Raw genomic sequence first — 19459 nt, 5'->3', positions numbered from 1 at the left:
CACACACCAAGGGTATCAAGGCGACACCCTTTCTCCTAGTGCCACTTTCTGTCCACAACCTTGGAGAAATGAAGTAAGCCACTTCAATGCACTTCAAGTAAGCCACTTCAAAGGCGGTGGGCCAACTGATCATGGTCAACTGTGCTGAACATGCTGTCAAGTTAAGCAATAACGGCAACCTATGGCGATCATCTGTGAGGGCAACCAGCACAGTTTCCATTCCATGGCACAGGCAGAAGCCAGACTGAAAGAGATCTAAGGCCGATGTGTCTTCCAGGAAACTCTGGAGCTGCTCTGTCACTGTGCTCTCAAGTACTTTACCCGGAAATAAAAGGTGGTAATTGCAAGGATATGTGGGATCTAGCAATGGTTTCTTTAAGAGCAGTGTTACCACCATCTCCTTGAATAAACTCCCAAAGTGAGGGACAAGTTGATAATATCTGTCAGAGGGTCCTGTATTCCATCACCACTGGCTTTCACCAGACTTAACAATAACTCCTTCAGGAAAGCAAGTCAAGGCTTTTTATAACAGGGATTCATAAGCCTTGCAAACAAGTCCATTGGAAAACCTCTGTGCATTCTTTGCAATAAAGTCCTTAGTGCAGAAAGTGTGCTCCCCTAATCTGCATTTTAGTTGGATAAATCTAATCATTGCCTTTTGTGCACACTTATTTCAGTACCTGAAAAACAACTCTATGAAATAGGATCATATGCTTCTCAGAACTGCTGACTACAACTCTCGGTAGAGAGGAAGTATTCAGGATATTGGAGAATTCCATTACCTGCCAGGAACTGGAGTAGGCAAAATGGCATATAAACCGATGGCCATTTGTTCTGAGTTCTAATGTTCACAATGTAGATCATTCAAGATAGTACACTCACCCGCTATACGCATTATTGATATGCTTTGGCAGTGAAGACATTTCCACATGGTTGCGTCAAAGTCCATTCTGAGGTTGTTAAAATTGTTACTCATACCCACAACCACTAGAGACATATACATTCTGTACATGCTCATTCACTAGGGACATACTTTCTGTATATGCTCAGAGACATGCCCTTTTATTATGCCACATTCAACATTTGATACGTGAGGCTGATCACAGTAGGTCCAGAAATCAACTCCAGAGTATGTGTGTTGCAAGCAGATGCCGCCAGATCCATGCCCATCATCTCAAGAGGAAAAGCTTAATGCTTAAAACCTGGAGAGCTACTACCAGTTAAAATGAACAATGCTGGCCCAGACAGGACAATAGCAGTACTGACTCAACAGACCGTAATTTCATTTTGGAATTAACTTCTGGGTTGTTGCTAATCTCCAGGTGGGCATGGAGATCTCCCAGAATTACAACTGACCTTCAGCCTACAAAAATTAGTTTGGGAGAATATGGTTGCCTTAGAACAGGGGTGTCAAACATGCAGCCCAGGGGCCAAATCAAGCCCGCGGAGGGCTCCTATCCGGCCCCCAGCAACTGGCTGTCATCTGTTTCCTTCTCCCTCTCTCTTGCTTCCTTCTGCATAGCAGCTTGTTTTGCAAGGCTTGCTCAATCGCACAGGAACGACAGAGCAAAGTCTCTGTTTTCTCCATTGACTGAGGCTCCTCCCTTGGGGTAAGAGGGAGAGCTGGCTTTGCCAGGTTCTCTCACTTACACAGCAGAGCTACTGAGCTAAGCTTCCCTTCCTTTTATTGGTTGAGGCTCCTCCCTTTCCTGGTCTCCTGGGGAAAGAAGGAAAAAGCAAAACTTCCTTTGCCCACTTCCCTGGATCCCATGGGAAAAATACAAAGAAAGCACCTTTAAGACCAACAAGTACTAATGATTTAAGCATGTTCTATTTTAAAGGGTTTTTAAAAAATATTTAATTGTGCTTGTTTGTGTTCTTTATAAAGTTTATGTACCTAATCTTAATTAGGTACACAAATGGCCTGACATGGCCCGGGCTGACATGGTCTCATTTATGTCAGATCCAGCCGTCATAACAAATGAGTTCGATACCCCTGCGAAGGTGGGTTTTTATTCGTTTAGGACTACAGACTCATCCTATTCTGCCTAGTAGCGTTGGTGAGGGATGAGGCCACACTGGTAGTGACCTATGGCCAGTTACACACTCTGTCTAACCTACCTCACAGGGTTGCTGTAAGGATAAAATGTAAGAAAGGACAATTATGTGAGCCACCTTGGGTCCCCAATGAGGAGAGTGACAGAATATATACAAGGAAGAACTAAGACTGATTTCCACTGAGCTGCAACTGATAAAAAAAAAAAATCTCAGCTCTGTAATTCATGGCCCTTTAATGTTACTCTTTACATTTTCCCCTTCATTCTCTCGTGTACCTTTATTGTGTGCTTTTGTTTAGCGAGGTCCTACCACACGCGGCCGACAAGGTGGGTTCTGAACTCATAAAACGTTATAGTTTAGCCTTTAAAGTGCCACTTTATCTTTGTTATAATTTGGAAAGCCTTAGAAAAATAAACTCTAGCTTGGTCAACTTGAAGCCAGCTCACGGCCTTGGTGACTCTTCAGCGACTGCTGCATATATATTTGGTGGTGGTGACTAGTTCGTTTGTCCCAATTATATTTTGTTGCGTTTCTTTGTAAGCCGCTTTGAGTCCTCCGTAGGGAGAAATGCGGCGTAAAAATACTCCAGGAAACATATCGGGCGGTGTCGTGAACGCTAGTTCCTCGCGTCTTCCTGGGTAGCGGGGCGGCATGCCATGCAGGGCAAAGAATCGTAAATCCGGCAGCAGCCGCTCCCAAAGCCCCATTTCCTCTTCGAGCCGAGATTCGCCGCTAGGGAACCTGCCTGCTCCAGCCTCAGACAGACAGCTCGTGAGAGCCCCTGCTGCGCCTGAGAGACAGTAGTCGGCCTCCCGGGAAGCCGCCGGAACCTCCGCTCAAGCCTACGGGGGCTCGCCTCCTTCCTTCCCGTCCACCCCTCGGGCCCTCACACGACGCCCCTTCTATCCCCCCCATTTCGTCCCTTTCGCGGGCCCGGCCGCTTCTTGCCCTCGCTCGACGCTTCCCTCCGCCCGGCGGAGGCTGGCAGGACGATGACGTCACCGGATCAGGCTGACCGGCAATGGGCGCCATTTTGAAACCCCCAAACCTCCGGCGGCGTCGGCGCTGGCGGTGGCGGCCGCCACAGCAGCAGCAGCGGCGCTACTAGCGGATCCCGCGTCCCTTCCCGGCTGGCTCCTTTCCCTCGCGGGCCCCGCAGCCCCTTGGCTCCGCCCGGCACACGCGTCGCGACATGGCAGGTAAGAAGCACGCGCGGCAGCGGTGGCCCAAGGGCTTGGCGGGCGGGGGCAGGCCTGGGCCCGCGGGTGGCCTAGGACGGCGGAGGGCGCCCCGGGAGCCTGGCCGAGCAGCTGCAGGGGCCGGGCGGGCTTGGGGCGCTAGCTGGGGAGAGCTGGGCCTTTCCTGGGTGGAGGCGGCAAGCGAGGGGCGGGAGTCTGGTGCTCCACGGTCCGGCTCACGGTGCTTTTTCGTCTCCAGCAGGGGTGGCCGGCGGTGGAGGCGGCAGTAACGATTTCCAGTGGTGCTTCTCCCAGGTGAAGGGGGCGATCGACGAAGACGTGGCGGAAGGTAAATCAAGGTGGAGGGACGGAATGACCCTGCCAGCGACAGGGCCGCTTAAGGCCTCCTCCTTCGTGGTGTTCAGCCTCCCGCAGCGGGCATGCCTGGGACTGGGAAGTCCGCTTTAGGGAAGGCTGGTGAAACCTATTCTCTCTCCTTTTCCCTTCTTCTCCAATGCTTTTTCCCTTTAGTTTCTCCATTCGGGATGTTTCAGATGTCCAGGCATGGAATGGGGTGGTGGCATCCCTGAGCCCGCTGTAAATTAAGGGACGGTGCCCTTGCTCAGCCTCATAGTGATGCCATTGCAATCTGACAATTCAAGTACCGCTTGTTCTTCCCTCTTTATCTCTTTTTCACCCACCTTCTCTGCAAATGCATGGGTGGGGGGAGGGAGTTGCAGTGTCTGACTAAGCGGCTGCCACTCTGCCGTCACACACAAGGCAGAAACAGCTTTCTCTTGTTCTTTATTTGTAATCATGTTCTGGAGGAATGACAGTGGAACAGAATGACAAAAAAAGGGAGTAGCCTTGTCAGAACTGTCAGTTTCAATGCTGGTGATATAAGGAGGGAGGTTCCCACATCTGGCGTAAGTTTAAAAAGTCAAAATATGCGGCCTTTCTCTTTAGAGTGCAAGGTTATAGTGACACTGTTCTTGTTCTAGTAACAAACAGTCATTCAAGTCAAACTATTCAAAGCAAAAATGAGTTTTACCTGTAAAAATTCTGTTAATAACTTCATAAGTAGGCGGTACTTATCAGGCTCCTCCCGCTCCCTTCCCCCCTCCGCTCTAGTGAGCCTTCTTTTTACCCTTTCTTGGAATTCTGCTTGTGCAGATGGATTCAATCCACATCTCAGTTCAATAATATTTATTTGTGTTCGTCTGATACTTCAGTTTTATGTTTGTCTCTGTGCTTGCTAATGCTATTTCAGTTTTGTTTTTAAACTGAGTTTAGTTGTTTCACTTTTGTAATTTAAGAACACTGAAGAGAGAATTGTAACAATTTTGCTGTGCTAGGATGGGTGGCCTGGAAAGGTGGACTTGGGGTGTGGTCTGGATGAAAGGTCTGAAATTCTTTTATTTAATGGCACTTGGATTGCATATCTTTTTCAGCATGTGAACCCATTGGATGATTCAGAGTTACTTGAATTGGCTGCTATAATTTAAACATGCGTAGGTGAGGGGTTTCCACACTTTCTGGAGCTGTTCTGTTTTCCCTGGAAACTGGATGTATTCCAACAAACAGCACATTTGGAGAAAACTGCTTACTTGGGTTAAATTGCATTCTTCTCACAAGCATTGACAAGAGGTTTATTCATAATCAAAAAAATACCTGTTTTCTGAATTGTGTGTGTGTGTTTTTCTAATGTGAAGTTGTTATTTCGCAGTACTGCAAAGGTAGAAGAAATATTTCCTCAATGTATTCCTTGGTGAGATAAGTAAACTGTTAGAGTAGATAGAAGTAACAAAATCTGAATATGTAGAGTAATGTTAGTGTTTTCAGATATATGTGACAGTTAGCTACACAGCACTGATAACAAGATACCTACATGCTTTATTATCCAAGGTAGTTAATATTGATGTTTAACGGTTATGTGGAGATGGTATTTGAAGTTGTGCTTACAGTGTAACAGCCACACCCACACAGCGCTTGTCCATCTTCAGTTATGTTGTTTAAGGGGTGAGTGTTGCAAGGATAATTATCTGGTCTTCCTATTCTGCATTCTGTAATAGCCATGTATGAAGGTGCACGAACAATTCTGTGTTTGGTTATTTGTTTAATTGAATTATTTGTTTAATTGAATTAAATACAGTACTTTTTTACCAACAAAGTGCTGAGGTGTACAAGTTCACTCTGCTTTGAAACAGTTGGTGTGATCTGTTTGAACTTTTGTTAGGAACAAATTAATGTAAACAAATTACTAGCTGTTTCCTGATGAACTGTTAAGACCTGCATTTTGTTTAAAAATGGACAGATGACTTGCCAAATATTGTCTGCATTACTTTTTTAGAACAGTTAAAAGAGCAGGGAGAAATATACTAACTACAAATACTGACTTTTAGAAGACTGCGGAATCCATTCTTAGACATTGTAGAAGCGCAGTGCCTTCTCCCACTACTTTGGGATTTCTGCCATTCCTGATTAATGAGAACATCACCTGTGTGATAACTTCCTGTCAATGTTTGCACCTTCCTGTTTAGAAATGCCTGCTACCACAGCCACTGGCCAGTAGAAGCCAAGCAGGTTGGATTAATTGGAAAGGGAACATCTAGAAGGTGCCTGGAGAGAATTGCAACACTGGGTGTGTTTGTTCCTATTTTATGGATGAGTACATGGTTTACCCTAACTCCTGAAGGCCTAGGGTATGAGGAAACTGTCACTCATGCCTTTCTACCTGATGAACCAAGATGGAAGTGGTAGACTGTAACTTCCAGAAGGACATACTAGATTTCATGAGTATTTGACTTTGCTGAATTGCATGTGGTCATTTGACAATATTTGACCCATCATTGACCAGCATTCAATCTTAACCTTTGTTTATGAATACTTAAAAATAGTAATCACTAGTAAACTATTTATTTCTATCTACATTTTTCAAAACAAGTTTTAAAGCTTTATTAAGCATCCGCATTCAGGTTGTTAGAGCTCCAAGGTTTCTCCATTTGTGGACTTAAGAGGCAATGCATATAATCTTGCAATTAATTAAACATAGGGCTAAAAAACCCCAATCCCTACTAACAAAGCTAAGTTGACACTTTACTGTAGTAAGTTTGAGCATCAGTTTTCAGGAATGAAACTAAAATGCTGTTGATCAAAATACTACAAACATACATGAGTATTTAGTGACATTATTTGAAAGGTTGATTGGATGCCCAATAGAGCATTAATGATTAAGCCTTTTGTATTAGCCTTTTTACTGTGTGCCCTAGTATAAACAAGTCTATTCAGACAGAAGCACTATGGTTTTTAATGGAACTTGTTTCCAAGTAAACGTGTGCCTTAGGCTGCAGTAGCACTTACAATGTCTGAGTATTCTTGGTTACTATTTGGTTGTGAAATTACTTGGACATAAGGTTCTGTTTTTTTCATTTATTTGAATATCCATTGCTGCTACATCTTTGACTTAATTCTGGCATGGGATGAGAATTGCCAACATTCAATTTATGGGTCTTGCTCCAGCCATCAGATTATAGAAGTTTGTATAGTTGTTAGAGTAATATCTCAGCATCTGATATATCCCTACACGTTGCCATGAAGCTCATTGAGCAACTTCAGGCTAATCAAATGTACTTAGCATAATGTATCTCAGTATTTTGTGAGCTGAGAATACTAGGGGAAACCATGTATGCTGCTCTGAGTTCCATGGAGGAAGGACAGGATAAAAATGTACTAGGTAGATAGGTGTACGCTTGTGCAGAATGACTAGAAATCTCACACACACACAACAAAATCTTAAGAATCCATAGAAATACTCAAAGTGTTCAGCGATCTTCTTTGGTGAAGCATGTCAAACCCTATAGAAGGCACAGGTTCAATATGCTCCACTTACACTATTTCATACCTTACATATGTTTCATTGCTTCAGGATGTGGTTACTTGCTATTCCAGGTCTTAGGCTGGTAGAAACTTCTGGGAAAAGTTAGAGGAATTGTGACTGCAGTGTGTCATCTTCCTATTTTTTATGAGGCTTCTGTTTTTCTGACAAATTTTATTTAAAACATTTCTAAACTGCCTTTCCACCCAAGGTGGGAACAACAAAAATGTTAAAACACAATTAAAAACACTCATGTGTAAAACAATTAAAACTATTTATTTTTATAATAACTAAACATATAAACAATAGCAGGGGTTAGTGAGAATCAGTGGAGTACCCTACCAAACAGAAATATCTTCACCCATCAGTAGAAGACAGTGATAGAAGGGGAAAGATCAATCTCCATGGGGAGGGAATTGGTGCTCTCTTAGTACAAGTCTTGGTTCCATTATGATTTGTGGACATGAGACTTGAAAGCAGTTCAGTTTGTTTTGAGGAGTGCTTTCCTAGGGAGTTTTATGGGTAAATGAATATGCAAAGATTTTGTATGTTCTTGGGAAATTGTGTGTTTTAAAGAGAGTTTTCAGCCATGAGTATTACAGTGTTCCATGATTACAGTGTCAATGGTGTCCTACAGTTCCCTATTTTACATACATAAACGAGACTTCTGTTTTATGTATGAATTTTCATAATCCTTTCCTCCAAGGAGCTCAGGGTGGATACATTGTTCTCCTCTTCTCCCAGCAACCCTGTGAGGCAGGTTGGGCTGAATGAGAGTAGATGACCTAAGGTAACCTAGCAGGTGTGGGGGTTTGAATCCAGATATTCTGGGCCAAATGAAATACTGTTTAACTATTTGCTAAATTTCATGTGCATATCAAGTATTGTGTATAATAAAGAGACTCAAGTTTGGTAATGTGAACCATATCTTATGTTTCTAAACTTTCATCCCTGATACTTGACAACTTTCCCCCACCTTTAGAGAAATTAGGTATGCTCCATTTTTTAATGCAGTTCTTGTGCTGAAATACTATTGGTAGTCTTTGTTGAAATTGTTGTATTTTTTTTAGCCTTAAACAAACGAAAGTCTCATGATATTTATCAGAATGGTCTAAAGCAGGTGTGTCAAACATACAGCCCCCGTGGGCCAGAGCCATCCCCCCCCAGAGAGCTCCAGTCCGGTCTTCAAGCAACTGGCTGTTGTCTGCTTCATTCTCCCTTGTCTGCTTTCTTTGGTCGCCATTTTGTGTTTCTCCCCCAATAAGCCAGCCAGCAAATCAGCCTCTCCTGAGCTTTCCATCTTCCCCCTCCCTCTTCCCAAAGGGAGAAGGAGAGAGAAGTCTCAGCCAATGAAGGAGCTTGGCTCTATAGTTCTGCTTGTGTGATTAAGTTTGCCGGGCTCAATCAGTCACACTGCGGAGCTACTGAGCCAAGCCTCTCTTCCTTTTAATGGCTGATGCTCCTCCCTCTCCTTGCACTCTGGGGTAGGAAGGAAAAAGCCAGAGCTTCCTTTGCCCAGTCTCCATCATCGGAAGAGATACAAAGAAAGCACTTTTAGGATGTGCAACGTTTTATTGAAGATATGAGCTTTTTGCCTTGCTGCACACAGAGAGTGTGTTTTGTTGAGCTTGTTATGGGTGTAACTGGGTTCCCCTTCTCTTTTTCACTGTATCCATGTCATCCAGTCTTTCTCAATAGGAAAGCATGCAAACTATTTAGAAAAGCCAATAACAGCAAGCCAGGATTAGGCTGAGAGTGTGTGTCCAGCCCAGGTTTACTCAGCAAATTTCCCTTGATTTTTCTTTCACGTTTTCCTTTGATTGGTGATCTTGAACTTCTCAGATAGTAAGTAGGCTGATACCGACCACTGTACATGTCTGTCTCTCTGTTCTTGCACTGGAGAAGACTATAGTTTTGTAGACAAGCACATAGCCCTCAGTCTGTGCCATGCTGCCTGCACATGTTCTTGACCAGCACATGAAGCAACTTCTATACAAAAGCTCACAATGCCCAGCTGCTTCATGTTTTCCTCTGGGTCTTAGGCTCAAAGCATTTACCAGGAAATCTCTGTAATGAATGTCAGTAAATCAAAAGTAGGTTTGCAACTTACAGATGTGCACACCTGAACAGCACCTAAGCAGCATATTCAAGATTGGTACAGCACAGACATTGTCTGCAGTTTTTGATGCAGTAATTCATAGCAAGAGGTAACATTTATCAGAGACTGTAAAACAAAATTTCGCAAGCATGCTAATGTTTTAAGCATGTTGTATTTTAAGTTAAAAAAATATCTTTAATTGTGTTTGTGCCCTTTATAAAGTTTTTATGTCCGCTACCTGACATGACATTTTATGACACACATGGCCTGGCCCAACAAGGTCTCATTTATGTCAAATCTGGCTCTCATAACAAATAAGTTTGACACTCCTCGTCTAAAGTGTGTTAACTGCAGAAAACCTGGAGCTATCTGGGTAATCAGTTTCAAAAAATTAACACATTTAAATTAAAGCATCACCTTTAATTTACATCAATGTATTATTTTTCTAGTGGGAAATATAGATAGCCAATTATTTCATTTAAAAGTATTCTAGACTTATTAACAGTGGCTTTGAAGCAGATTTCCTATGAACAAAATACATAACTGGCTTGTTTCCCTGTATAGCATTTGTGATAGCTTTGCAAAGCCTTCTTGTTGGTCTGGCCCACCACTTGTCCACTTGATATTCCCAGAGTCTTACTATCACTGTGGAAATTTCCTTTTCTGTAGCCTACTACTTTGTCCTTGCCTTTTGCCCTTTCCTTAAAGAGTATGACAAGACTGTCTTTTCTTGGATCATTAAAGTTAGCCAAGGCAGCTGGGGAAAAAATACCAGACACTGCCCCCACCCCCACCCCAGTCTACCAGGAAACACTGCAGCAATATTATGCTTGTGTGTGCAGTCTTTTTCTTGTCTCTGGGAACCATCAGTACTGTGTGGTGATGGTAGAAGGGGTTAGCAGTGTGGATGAAGTTGGCACTGTGTATTTGCTCAACCAGGAGAAACTGCTGCAGCAAACTCTGAGCTATATAAAAATATTCAGGTTCATAGAATATATGCTGCACTAGGTATAACTCTTCATGGTACCTATGCACTCAGTCCAGGCAGTCTCTCCACTGGTAATAGGTTCTCTGGCTTGCCATTTCAAAAGTCTAAGAAATACCTTAGAATTTTCAACACATCAGTCAGGTCTTCCTTTACAGTTGAGTAAGTGTGAATTAGTTAAATGTGAGCTTTAATCTTCTGGTAAGGTACAAACTATTCCACTGCTCATTCTTTAGAGTTTGGTGATATTAGGAGTCTGCATGTTCAGCATGTTCTTTAGCCATTATTTGTAGTCCTCCCGAGCCCTCTCATTATCCTAGTCCTCTGGTACATGCTGGAGGACTTTGGAAAGAATTGTGTATATTTTGGGGAGAGGCGGTTGATTTTTGTCATTTATTATGGAAATGGTATGAAGCAAGTGGGAGTCTGTCCCACTTCAGAAGATCATTGCTGTTAATTTTTCCAAAACATAGCAGAAGAGAGACCTTTGGAGAAATGGTCAGTAGATTACTGGGAATCCTTCTTTCCAGAAGACCTGATGCCTTTGTTCCCAGAAGTATGGCAAGTAGATCTGTAGGTCGCTGGTGAATGTCCAAGATTTGCATAGTGTGTTCAGTGGCTTCAGTGCATACACTCTTTCAAAACAAAAATAAGCTAAGTGCAGTACATAAAAAAGAAAAACAGGCCCTTAATTGCAGGCTTACAGTCTACTTGAAATACAAGTAGTTTTTAAAAATATGAACCAGCATTGAGAGTTCTTCTTTTAATGAAGAACAGTAAAATACTTTTAGAGTAGCTTATTTCTGTCTAGATGAGCACAGTTGACAACTAAGGATCCTTCTCAGGTGCTGCCATAGTTGTTGACAGGAGTGTAACTTATGTAAGCTAGCCTCTTGTTTGACCTGCAATAAATACTCTTTTCTTGTAGGCACACTGGAAACTAGTCATGAAATTTATCTGAAGTGTTTTCACCACCCTGTCTTCTGACAACAGTTGTTTTTACTTCTTTTTAAATCCCATCCGCTGTGGGCTCAGTATCAAGGATTTCCATAGGATCTGTAGAGTCCTGGTTTCCTTCCCCTGCCTGCCTGTGTGCACAGAAGCAGCACTAAGAGCTGTAAAGGTGAATGTGAGGTTTGTGAGTATTTCATTCACTTAAATGGCTCCTAGTGTTGCTGTTGCTCAAACAGTTAAGTAGAAGTCTGCTCATCTTAAGGAAACTCCCGTACATGTAGGCCCTGCACCTGCGGTGCCCTGAATTGTGTTCCATAGATGTAGACAAGAGCAGTGGCCCCCAACGTTTTTGGCACTAGGGACCGGTGTTGTGGAAGGCAGGTTTCCCACGGACTGGGTGTGTGTATGGTTGATGGTTTCAGGATGATACAGTTGTGCACTTTATTTTGGTGTGGTGGTTAAGTGTGCAGATTTTTGTCTGGGAGAACTGGGTTTGATTCCCCACTCCTCCACTTGCAGCTGGTGGAATTGCCTTGGGTCAGCCATAGCGCTCACAGAGTTGTCCTTGAAAGGGCAGCTTCTGAGAGAGCTCTCTCAGCCCCACCCACCTCACAGGGTGTCTGTTGTGGGGGAAGAAGATAAAGCAGACTGTGAGCTGCTCAGATTTGGAGTGGAGGGCAGGATATAAATCCAATGTCATCTTATCATTACTACTACATTGTATTATATAATGAAATAATTCTACAACTCATGGCTCAGTTGCTAACAGGCCATGGACTGGTACCAGTCCACAGCCCAGGGGTTGAGGACCCCTGGTCTAGAGACAGTTTCACCCAAGAATTAATGAAAAGAATATGACTTCTCAGTATGCTTATGCTGGGTTTTTTTTCCTGAGTTGACCTTTTAGCAGCTCTGATGCCAAATCAATTGCTTTTTAAAACCCAAGCATTCAAAAAGCAATTTGGGAGCTGTTCATAGGGAAATGTCTCAATAATTCTGTGTCACTATGTTTTTCTACAACGCACTTATATATCAAAACACTGGTTAAAAACATTTCAGATGATTTCATAAATACAGGAAACGTTCTTGGATGATAGTTGTCTGATAGCAAAAGTGCAGCACTTTTAGGATGTGTGTAAGTTTCTGTGTTCGAAGCATAAAGTGTTGACTAGCCTCAGTTCACCCCATTGTACCCCACAAGTAAACAAAACATAGTAGAAGGGCATACTCCTGTGGCCACAGAGGAATGCTCACCGGGGCACCAATGACTAGCTATAGATTATGAATTTATTTTGAAACAAGATCGAGTATGTATTTTCATGTGAGAAACTGAGGTCTTCCTACTGAGCATTCGACATATGTCGAACTATAGACTGGGGCATTTAAGATCAAAGCAGTGTTGCTGATTGACTCTCTAAGTAGAGACAGAAAAATTAACAACTTTGCTGATCTAAAGGATCCTTGCAATTTTTCTGTCTCTGATTTGGCAAGTTATTGATTAATTTTTCCAGAGCTATAATGTGCACTAGTAAAAATAAAGCTATCGTCTTGCCACTTGCAGGGAGCTAGTTGCACTTTATCTGGGAAGATATTCGCTGTTTTTATGTAGATTTTATAGCACTAAAATCCTGTTGCTGAAGTTGTATTAGACAAGCAACTCATTGAAAAAAGATTGTTAGCAAAATCAGTATATCGTTTAATCTAAATTAGCAAGGTAAGGTGTGTAATTACACCTTTTCTTTCCAGAATCATCAGTGAGAGAATGCATGCAGTCTAAGAAATAATCTATTAATCTGAATCCTGCAGTAGATTTCTGCCAATGGTAAGGGTGTGATTTTCACTGATTCTCCCCTCATATTCTTCCTAGGATCTCCTCTCTCCCATGAGCAGCACTGGGGATTTTTCTGGGCTGCAGGCTATGGGTGTGAAGTAGTTGTGTTACCCTGATGGAAATCCCTTCCATCAGCAATGGTTTATTACTGGATCTAAGACATTTTTTTCAGACTTTTCAGACTTTAATGAAACAAGTCACCTCTGTAAGAATTCAAATAATTACTTGAGTGAACAGGAAAAAACATGCTTAGAGTCTCTTTCTCTCCCCCCTTCCCCCATTAGTTACTCTTTTCAGTAGCTATGCATTGCAGTATAAAGTAAGTTATACCCATCTAAATCTATTTAAGTAAATGGGTTTAGAAGGATATAATTCTGTTTAGGATTGCACAGTCATTAGGCCCAGTGTGATTGGGATAAATGTTTAATACAATTTCTTGTAGTGTGTTTTTTGGGGGGAGGGTCAAGATATATTCTTGTATATTGTACTATCCTGACCTAAAAGTTTGCATGGCATTGAAGTATCATCATTAGAGTTTCTGATGCATAATTTAAGACTAAAAACAATAATGAGGAGTGTGCCTGGGTTAGAGTACTGGAGAAGGGTAATTTAGCTTTTCTATGTTGTGCATGCACATACACATCTCCTTTTCCTCACTAGACACCCCCCCCCCCCCCGCTTTCAAGCCCCGTTGAAAGATGTGGTGGAAGGGACAGCACTTCAGTCTGGCAATTAAAGAGGAAGAACAGACTCTCTTCTCTGGTGCCCCAGGCCCAATTTATATCTCCCCCCCCCCCCCCAATATTCTTAACATTATAACTCGATGGTATGGAGTTCTAGGAAACGTTTCATGGCAAAAGAGACTGTATCAACCATGACTGCAGCTTTTCCATGTAAACGGTAGTTTCATAATCTTTGATATTACATGGCACATGAGGAATTCTTATGATTCCATCTTGGTTCTATGACTGAGCCCTCTTGCTCAATTTAATAGTGATGGTCAGGGCTTTTTTTTTTGAGCAGGAACGCACAGGAACAGAGTTCTGGCTGGCTTGATGACAGGGTGTGTGGCTTAATATGCAAATTAGTCCCTGCTGAGCTTTTTCTACAAAAAGCCCTATGTAAAACAATGTTGATATCAGGGTGTATGGCCTAACAGGCAAATGAATTCCTGCTGGGCTTGTTCTCCAAAGTCTTGTTGATGGTCCATGTGGTGTGGTATAACTGTGTGTGCCTGTAGCTTGCAAACCTTATTCATGTTGAAGTTTTTTGGGGGGGTTGCTTATTTATTCTTACTATCAGAAGCTTTTCTTTTAATGAATTGTATTTTTTGTTCTTTTCCTAAAATTGATTGTGATTTTTTTTTCATGTTATTGCTTTAATTGGGAAAGAAAATTTTCAGAGTAGCAGAAAGCAGTTGCTGGTTCAAGAGCTCCATCAAGGGATTTTACGATCTCATTGAGCAGAGATTAATTTGTAACTGTACTTCTATGAAGATATGAATTTAAAAGTATTATAAGGCTTATTATTGAGGCTTATTGAAAGAATTAATAATTCAGTAATGAAGAAAATGTGTATTGTGACCTCTTTCTTAGATACTATAAAAATCATTCACATTTGGAATCCTACCTGCCTCATTTATAATAATGACCAGTTATTTAGATGAGAGATTCTGCTCTGCATGTCACCATGTAACTTGGGAAGTCAGGTGGGTGACTAAAAAACCCAGCATATTCTTTGTTGGCTGCTCCTCTACACCTGACACCTTCATTGCCCAGTTCTAAACGTAAAGGTAGTCCCTTGTGCAAGCACCAGTCATTTCCAACTCTGGGGTGACATTGCTTTCACGTTTTCACGGTAGACTTTTTATGGGGTGGTTTGCCATTGCCTTCCCCAGTCATCTACACTTTCCCCCCAGCAAACTGAGTACTCATTTTACCTACCTCGGAAGAATGGAAGGCTGAGTCAACCTGGAGCTGGCTACCTGAACCAGCTTCCGCTGGGATCGAACTCAGGTCATGAGCAGAGGGCTCCGACTGCAGTACTGCAGCTTTACCACTCTGCACCAAATCCCAGTTCTAGGACCCAGTAGAAAACTTCTTGTTTTGACTCTGTATATTGCCTTCAGAAATAGTTCTTTATTGTATTGTGGGTTCTGGAAGGTAATTGACAGAGTTCATGGGAACCTAATTCAAGAACTATTCCATCTTGAACTTGATGGTTCAAGAACATGAACCACAGTCACCCGTATACACGGCTTTGACAAATTGGCATAAAGATTTTAATTGATTTGATGGCAGAGAACTATAAAATGAGAATTTTGTTCCTTAACTTAGCAGATTCTTTGTTTTTCTTTATTACATTTGAACATTGATTACAAATGGTGAAATAAGTGGCTTTATTTTTATGACCTTGGTACTTTTTTATGTGTCCTCTGAGATAATTTCAGTCATCTTTTGAGTTTCATTCTACCACAGGTAGATAGAATGTATTCAGTTGCCATGTTTCAAGTTCATAAGTCATAATGATGAGTTCACCTCCCCAGCTTTATTACATTACTACCTTCAGTGTGTATGGGAAGCCTTTTATGGCCTCAACCAGATAAGGAAGTACCTAAATTTTTGCCTTGTAAAATACTCTTTCAAGTAAGTTTCTGGATTCTTATGCCAGATTACATGGCAGAGAAGAAGCCTTGAAAAGCTCACTTACCTAGATTGATTAAGAAACAAAGCAGGTATCTTCCTACCTTCTCTTTGTTCCTTGGTAGGCACTGATCATGTGGATGCAGGTAGATCACCATAAGACCAATTTCAGAAAAGCTTTTCTTATATTTTAGTCATTGGTTGCAAAACAGGAAAAGTATATAATTGACCAAAAAATGACCATGTACTACCAAGCAAAAGGGGGGGGGGATTAAAAGTACAGTCCTTTCTCCCTACGTCTACAGTTTACTCTCTGTGGTAGAGAAAAGCAGACAGAATGATATTAAAGGTTACAATACTTCTGTTTTGGTCCATGTTTAGTCCTGCATCTTTCCTAGTCTCTTGGAAGTTGCTTTCTCCCCCCACAGTCAAGCTCAGAGTTTCTCAGAGTCCTTTTAAACAGTTGGCTTCCTCCCATTTTACCTGATGAAAATTACTATCCAGACTCCAGAAAGTTCCCTGAGATTTCATTTTTTATGTGCAGGTCCTGATGCCACAGGAGAAATCCTTTTGTTCCTTTGACTGTATAAATTGGCATTTTGCTAGTCTGGCAGTTGCGGAAGCCTTAAAACTTGAGCTGCAGTCTTTCATCTACCTGGACAGGTAGTTTTAGCTTAACTTCTGAACATTTAAAGTGTACAAATTAAAACCTTTACTGTCCAAAGTGGTACCTTTTTACACAACTCATGATTCGCAATCTGGGCAAGAACTTCAGATATATAGTTATCATTGAGAGTACTAACATCTACATGGTCTCCAGACTCCTAAATATTTGAAATTGCTAGTGCAGAAATGCACATTTGTCTGTCTATGTGTTTGTACCTACTTGTTTTTAACAAACTTCAACTGAGATGCACAACCTATAGACCAGAGGCTTTAATCAGACCCCCAGGGCTCTTTTCTCCTCCCTCCTGCTCTTTTAGTTCCTTGACTTTCCTGCCTTGTCTTTGCAGGCTGCAGCAGAGACAAAGCTGTAAGGAAAACATGGAATGGACTCTTCATCAAAGCTGTGGAAAGAATGTGGAGTGGGTTTTCCATTAAGGTCTCTGTGACCAGATAGATAAGGTCCAGGGACCTTGATGGAAGATCCATTCCACATTTTCCTTGCAGCTTTGTGCTGCAATGTGTTTCAGGTTTCTAGATAGACAGCTGAATCTCAGGCTTCCTGGAGTTGTATCCTTGCAAATAAGGGTTGATGCTTTGAGCCACCTTGTCTCTGCTCAGTGGACCTGACCTAGTGAGTAACCTGGGAACCTATAGCCAAAGGGGGATATTATACTGGAGAGTCATTGCCAATCTGAGTAGACCCCAGAGAGGATGGAGAAGCTTGCAATTCCATCTCATTGTTTTCCCACGCTCAGAGCATTTTATATTTTTAAGAACATAAGAGAAGCCATGTTGGATCAGGCCAATGGCCCATCCAGTCCAACACTCTGTGTCACACAGTGGCAAAAAAATTTATATATACACACACACTATGGCTAATAGCCACTGATGGACCTCTGCTCCATATTTTTATCTAAACCCCTCTTGAAGGTGGCTATGCTTGTGGCCACCACCACCTCCTGTGGCAGTGAATTCCACATGTTAATCACCCTTTGGGTGAAGAAGTACTTCCTTTTATCCGTTTTAACCTGTCTGCTCAGCAATTTCATCGAATGCCCACGAGTTTTTGTATTGTGAGAAAGGGAGAAAAGTACTTCTTTCTCTACTTCCTTCCTTTAGTTTCTGCTGTGATCCTTGTGCTTTTTCTTTGATGTTTTATTTTAAAAATTGCATTGCCACATCCCACTAATCCCCCACCGTTCCATTTTAAAGAAAATATTGCAAGACTTTTAAGCATGTTTATATTTTAAGTTAAAAAATGTCTTTAATTGTGTTTGTGTCCTTTATAAAGTTTATATCTCCACTACCTCACATTACATTTTTTATGCACATGGGCTGGCCCAACAAAGTCCTATTTGGGTCAGATCTGGCCCTCCTAACAAATGAGTTTGACACCTCTCCTGTAGATGCATTGTATATTGTCTTTCTCTCAAATCATGCTACTAAGCCAAATACCTGTTTTTCCATGAAAACTACACTGATTGCTTCACAGTGAAATTATTGTAAAACATGCATTTGCACTGTCTACTTTGTATGCTATTAGCATGTAGTATGAAAAAAAAAAGGGTAGTCCCCTGTGCAAGCACTGAGTCATTACTGACCCATGGGGTAACATCACATCATGATGTTTCTTGGCAGACTTTTTACGGGGTGTTTTGCCATTGCCTTCCCCGGTCATCTACACTTTCCCCCCAGCAAGCTGGGTACTCATTTTACCGACCTCAGAAGGATGGAAGGCTGAGTCAACCTTGAGCTGGCTACCTGAACCCAGCTTCTGCTGGGATCGAACTCAGGTCATGAGCAGAGCTTAGGACTGCAGTACTGCAGCTTACCACTCTGCACCATGGGGCTCATATATGTAGTGTGAACACGCCTGCAAAGAACCCTGAACACTAGGGCTGACAGACATTGGAGAAAGCAGAGTAACCTGGAAACATTGTTTCAGTAGTTACTGATTATTATATAGTTTGTAATAGCAGGCTAAATGTGGAAAGTCTTGATTTTCTTCAGTTACTTTGAATATAAATAGGCATGAACCCAAAAACCTGGTTCAGTTTAATGTGGTCCCATTCCTGCAATATACTCAAGGCCAATGAAGGGGTATGATGAGGGCCCTGACCGCTGTCCTTGGCATCTCCAATTAACTGACTGGGTTATATAGTTTATATATTTCCCTGTCTGTTTACCTCATTCTATAAATGAGGAAGATGCCCACATCTGAGAAAACATTTTTCTGCAGAGTCCACTTTGACCAGTGTGCCTTAGTTTGGTCAAGCTGTCAGTATTGGAGTAGTGTGAAGCCCAGTACCTTTGACCGTGCTGTTACATCCATATATCTCTTGTGCTAGCCTAGCTGTATTAGGTTGCAGAAACGGAGTGGCATCATCTCCTTAATCTCAGCTTTGTTGTTCCTAACAAGTCACAAATGACTTACAACAATCCCATTGCGTTTTCAAGGCAAGAGATGGTCTGAGGTTTGCCATCATCTGCCTCTGCATCATGACCCTTAGGAGAATAGGTTTCATTTGGAAAGTTGGTTTCTCTTCAACTCCCCCTGTCTACCCAGATGAGTAGAGAGTCTCCACATCACCCCTGAGCAACTAGCTCAATTTGTGTGAGTCTTATTCATCCAAGTCAACTCCAGTTCAGCAAGAAACACAGCCTATCAAGCTGCAGAGCATTGAAAATTGCAATTTTTTCATCAGCAGTGCCTCAGTTGAGGAAATAGGTAGAATCACTACCTCCGTACCATTAATTAGATACTTTTGCATTGTCTAATTGCATCCCTGATAAGGAATACACTGGTTATTCAGACAGAATAAGTCAGACGTTCCCACCTGACATGGGAGTGACTGCTATTGGACATCCTGTGCTGTTTCCTTCCTAAGCTTGGCCTTACCCTGGGTTTCTTTAGCTTTGAGGTTACCCTGGGTTTCTTTAGCTTTGAGGACATGAGAATATCTTATCTCCCTGCATTAAAGTAGGGGGGAACAGCAATTTGGACTGACCATATATAGAGAGACATACTTTATTTTGTTGTTAATTATCTACCTGTCTTATTTAGTACTGTTTTATTCAGAGTTGTGCACTGTCCACCTGGCATGTTTGCCATTTTATAGTTTTCTCTCTTAGTTTTAGATAAAGTGATTATACAGCTTGGGGAACACGTGAAT

At 42.0% G+C, this 19459-nt stretch overlaps 1 protein-coding gene across 2 annotated transcripts in view; it reads left to right on the top strand.

Moving 5' to 3' along the window:
* Nucleotides 1–2781: 2781 nt before the first annotated feature.
* The window catches only part of PPP2R2D (protein phosphatase 2 regulatory subunit Bdelta), a 38865-nt gene continuing 22187 nt past the window's right edge, over nt 2782–19459 (top strand). Inside the window, exons 1-2 of one of the 2 annotated variants that reach the window (XM_060241403.1) lie at nt 2782–3257; nt 3499–3585. In XM_060241403.1, the coding sequence (XP_060097386.1) occupies nt 3251–3257; nt 3499–3585 (94 nt within the window). In that variant the 5' untranslated portion in view covers nt 2782–3250. Of the gene's footprint in view, nt 3258–3495; nt 3586–19459 lie in introns of both variants that reach the window. The other variant, XM_060241402.1, reaches the window with a different exon arrangement.

This window comes from Heteronotia binoei, chromosome 6, assembly GCF_032191835.1.
Source record: "Heteronotia binoei isolate CCM8104 ecotype False Entrance Well chromosome 6, APGP_CSIRO_Hbin_v1, whole genome shotgun sequence".
Classification (NCBI taxonomy): Eukaryota; Metazoa; Chordata; class Lepidosauria; order Squamata; family Gekkonidae; genus Heteronotia; species Heteronotia binoei.
Note: the sequence above shows the minus strand (reverse complement) of the source record. Positions and strands in the feature narration are given on the sequence as shown.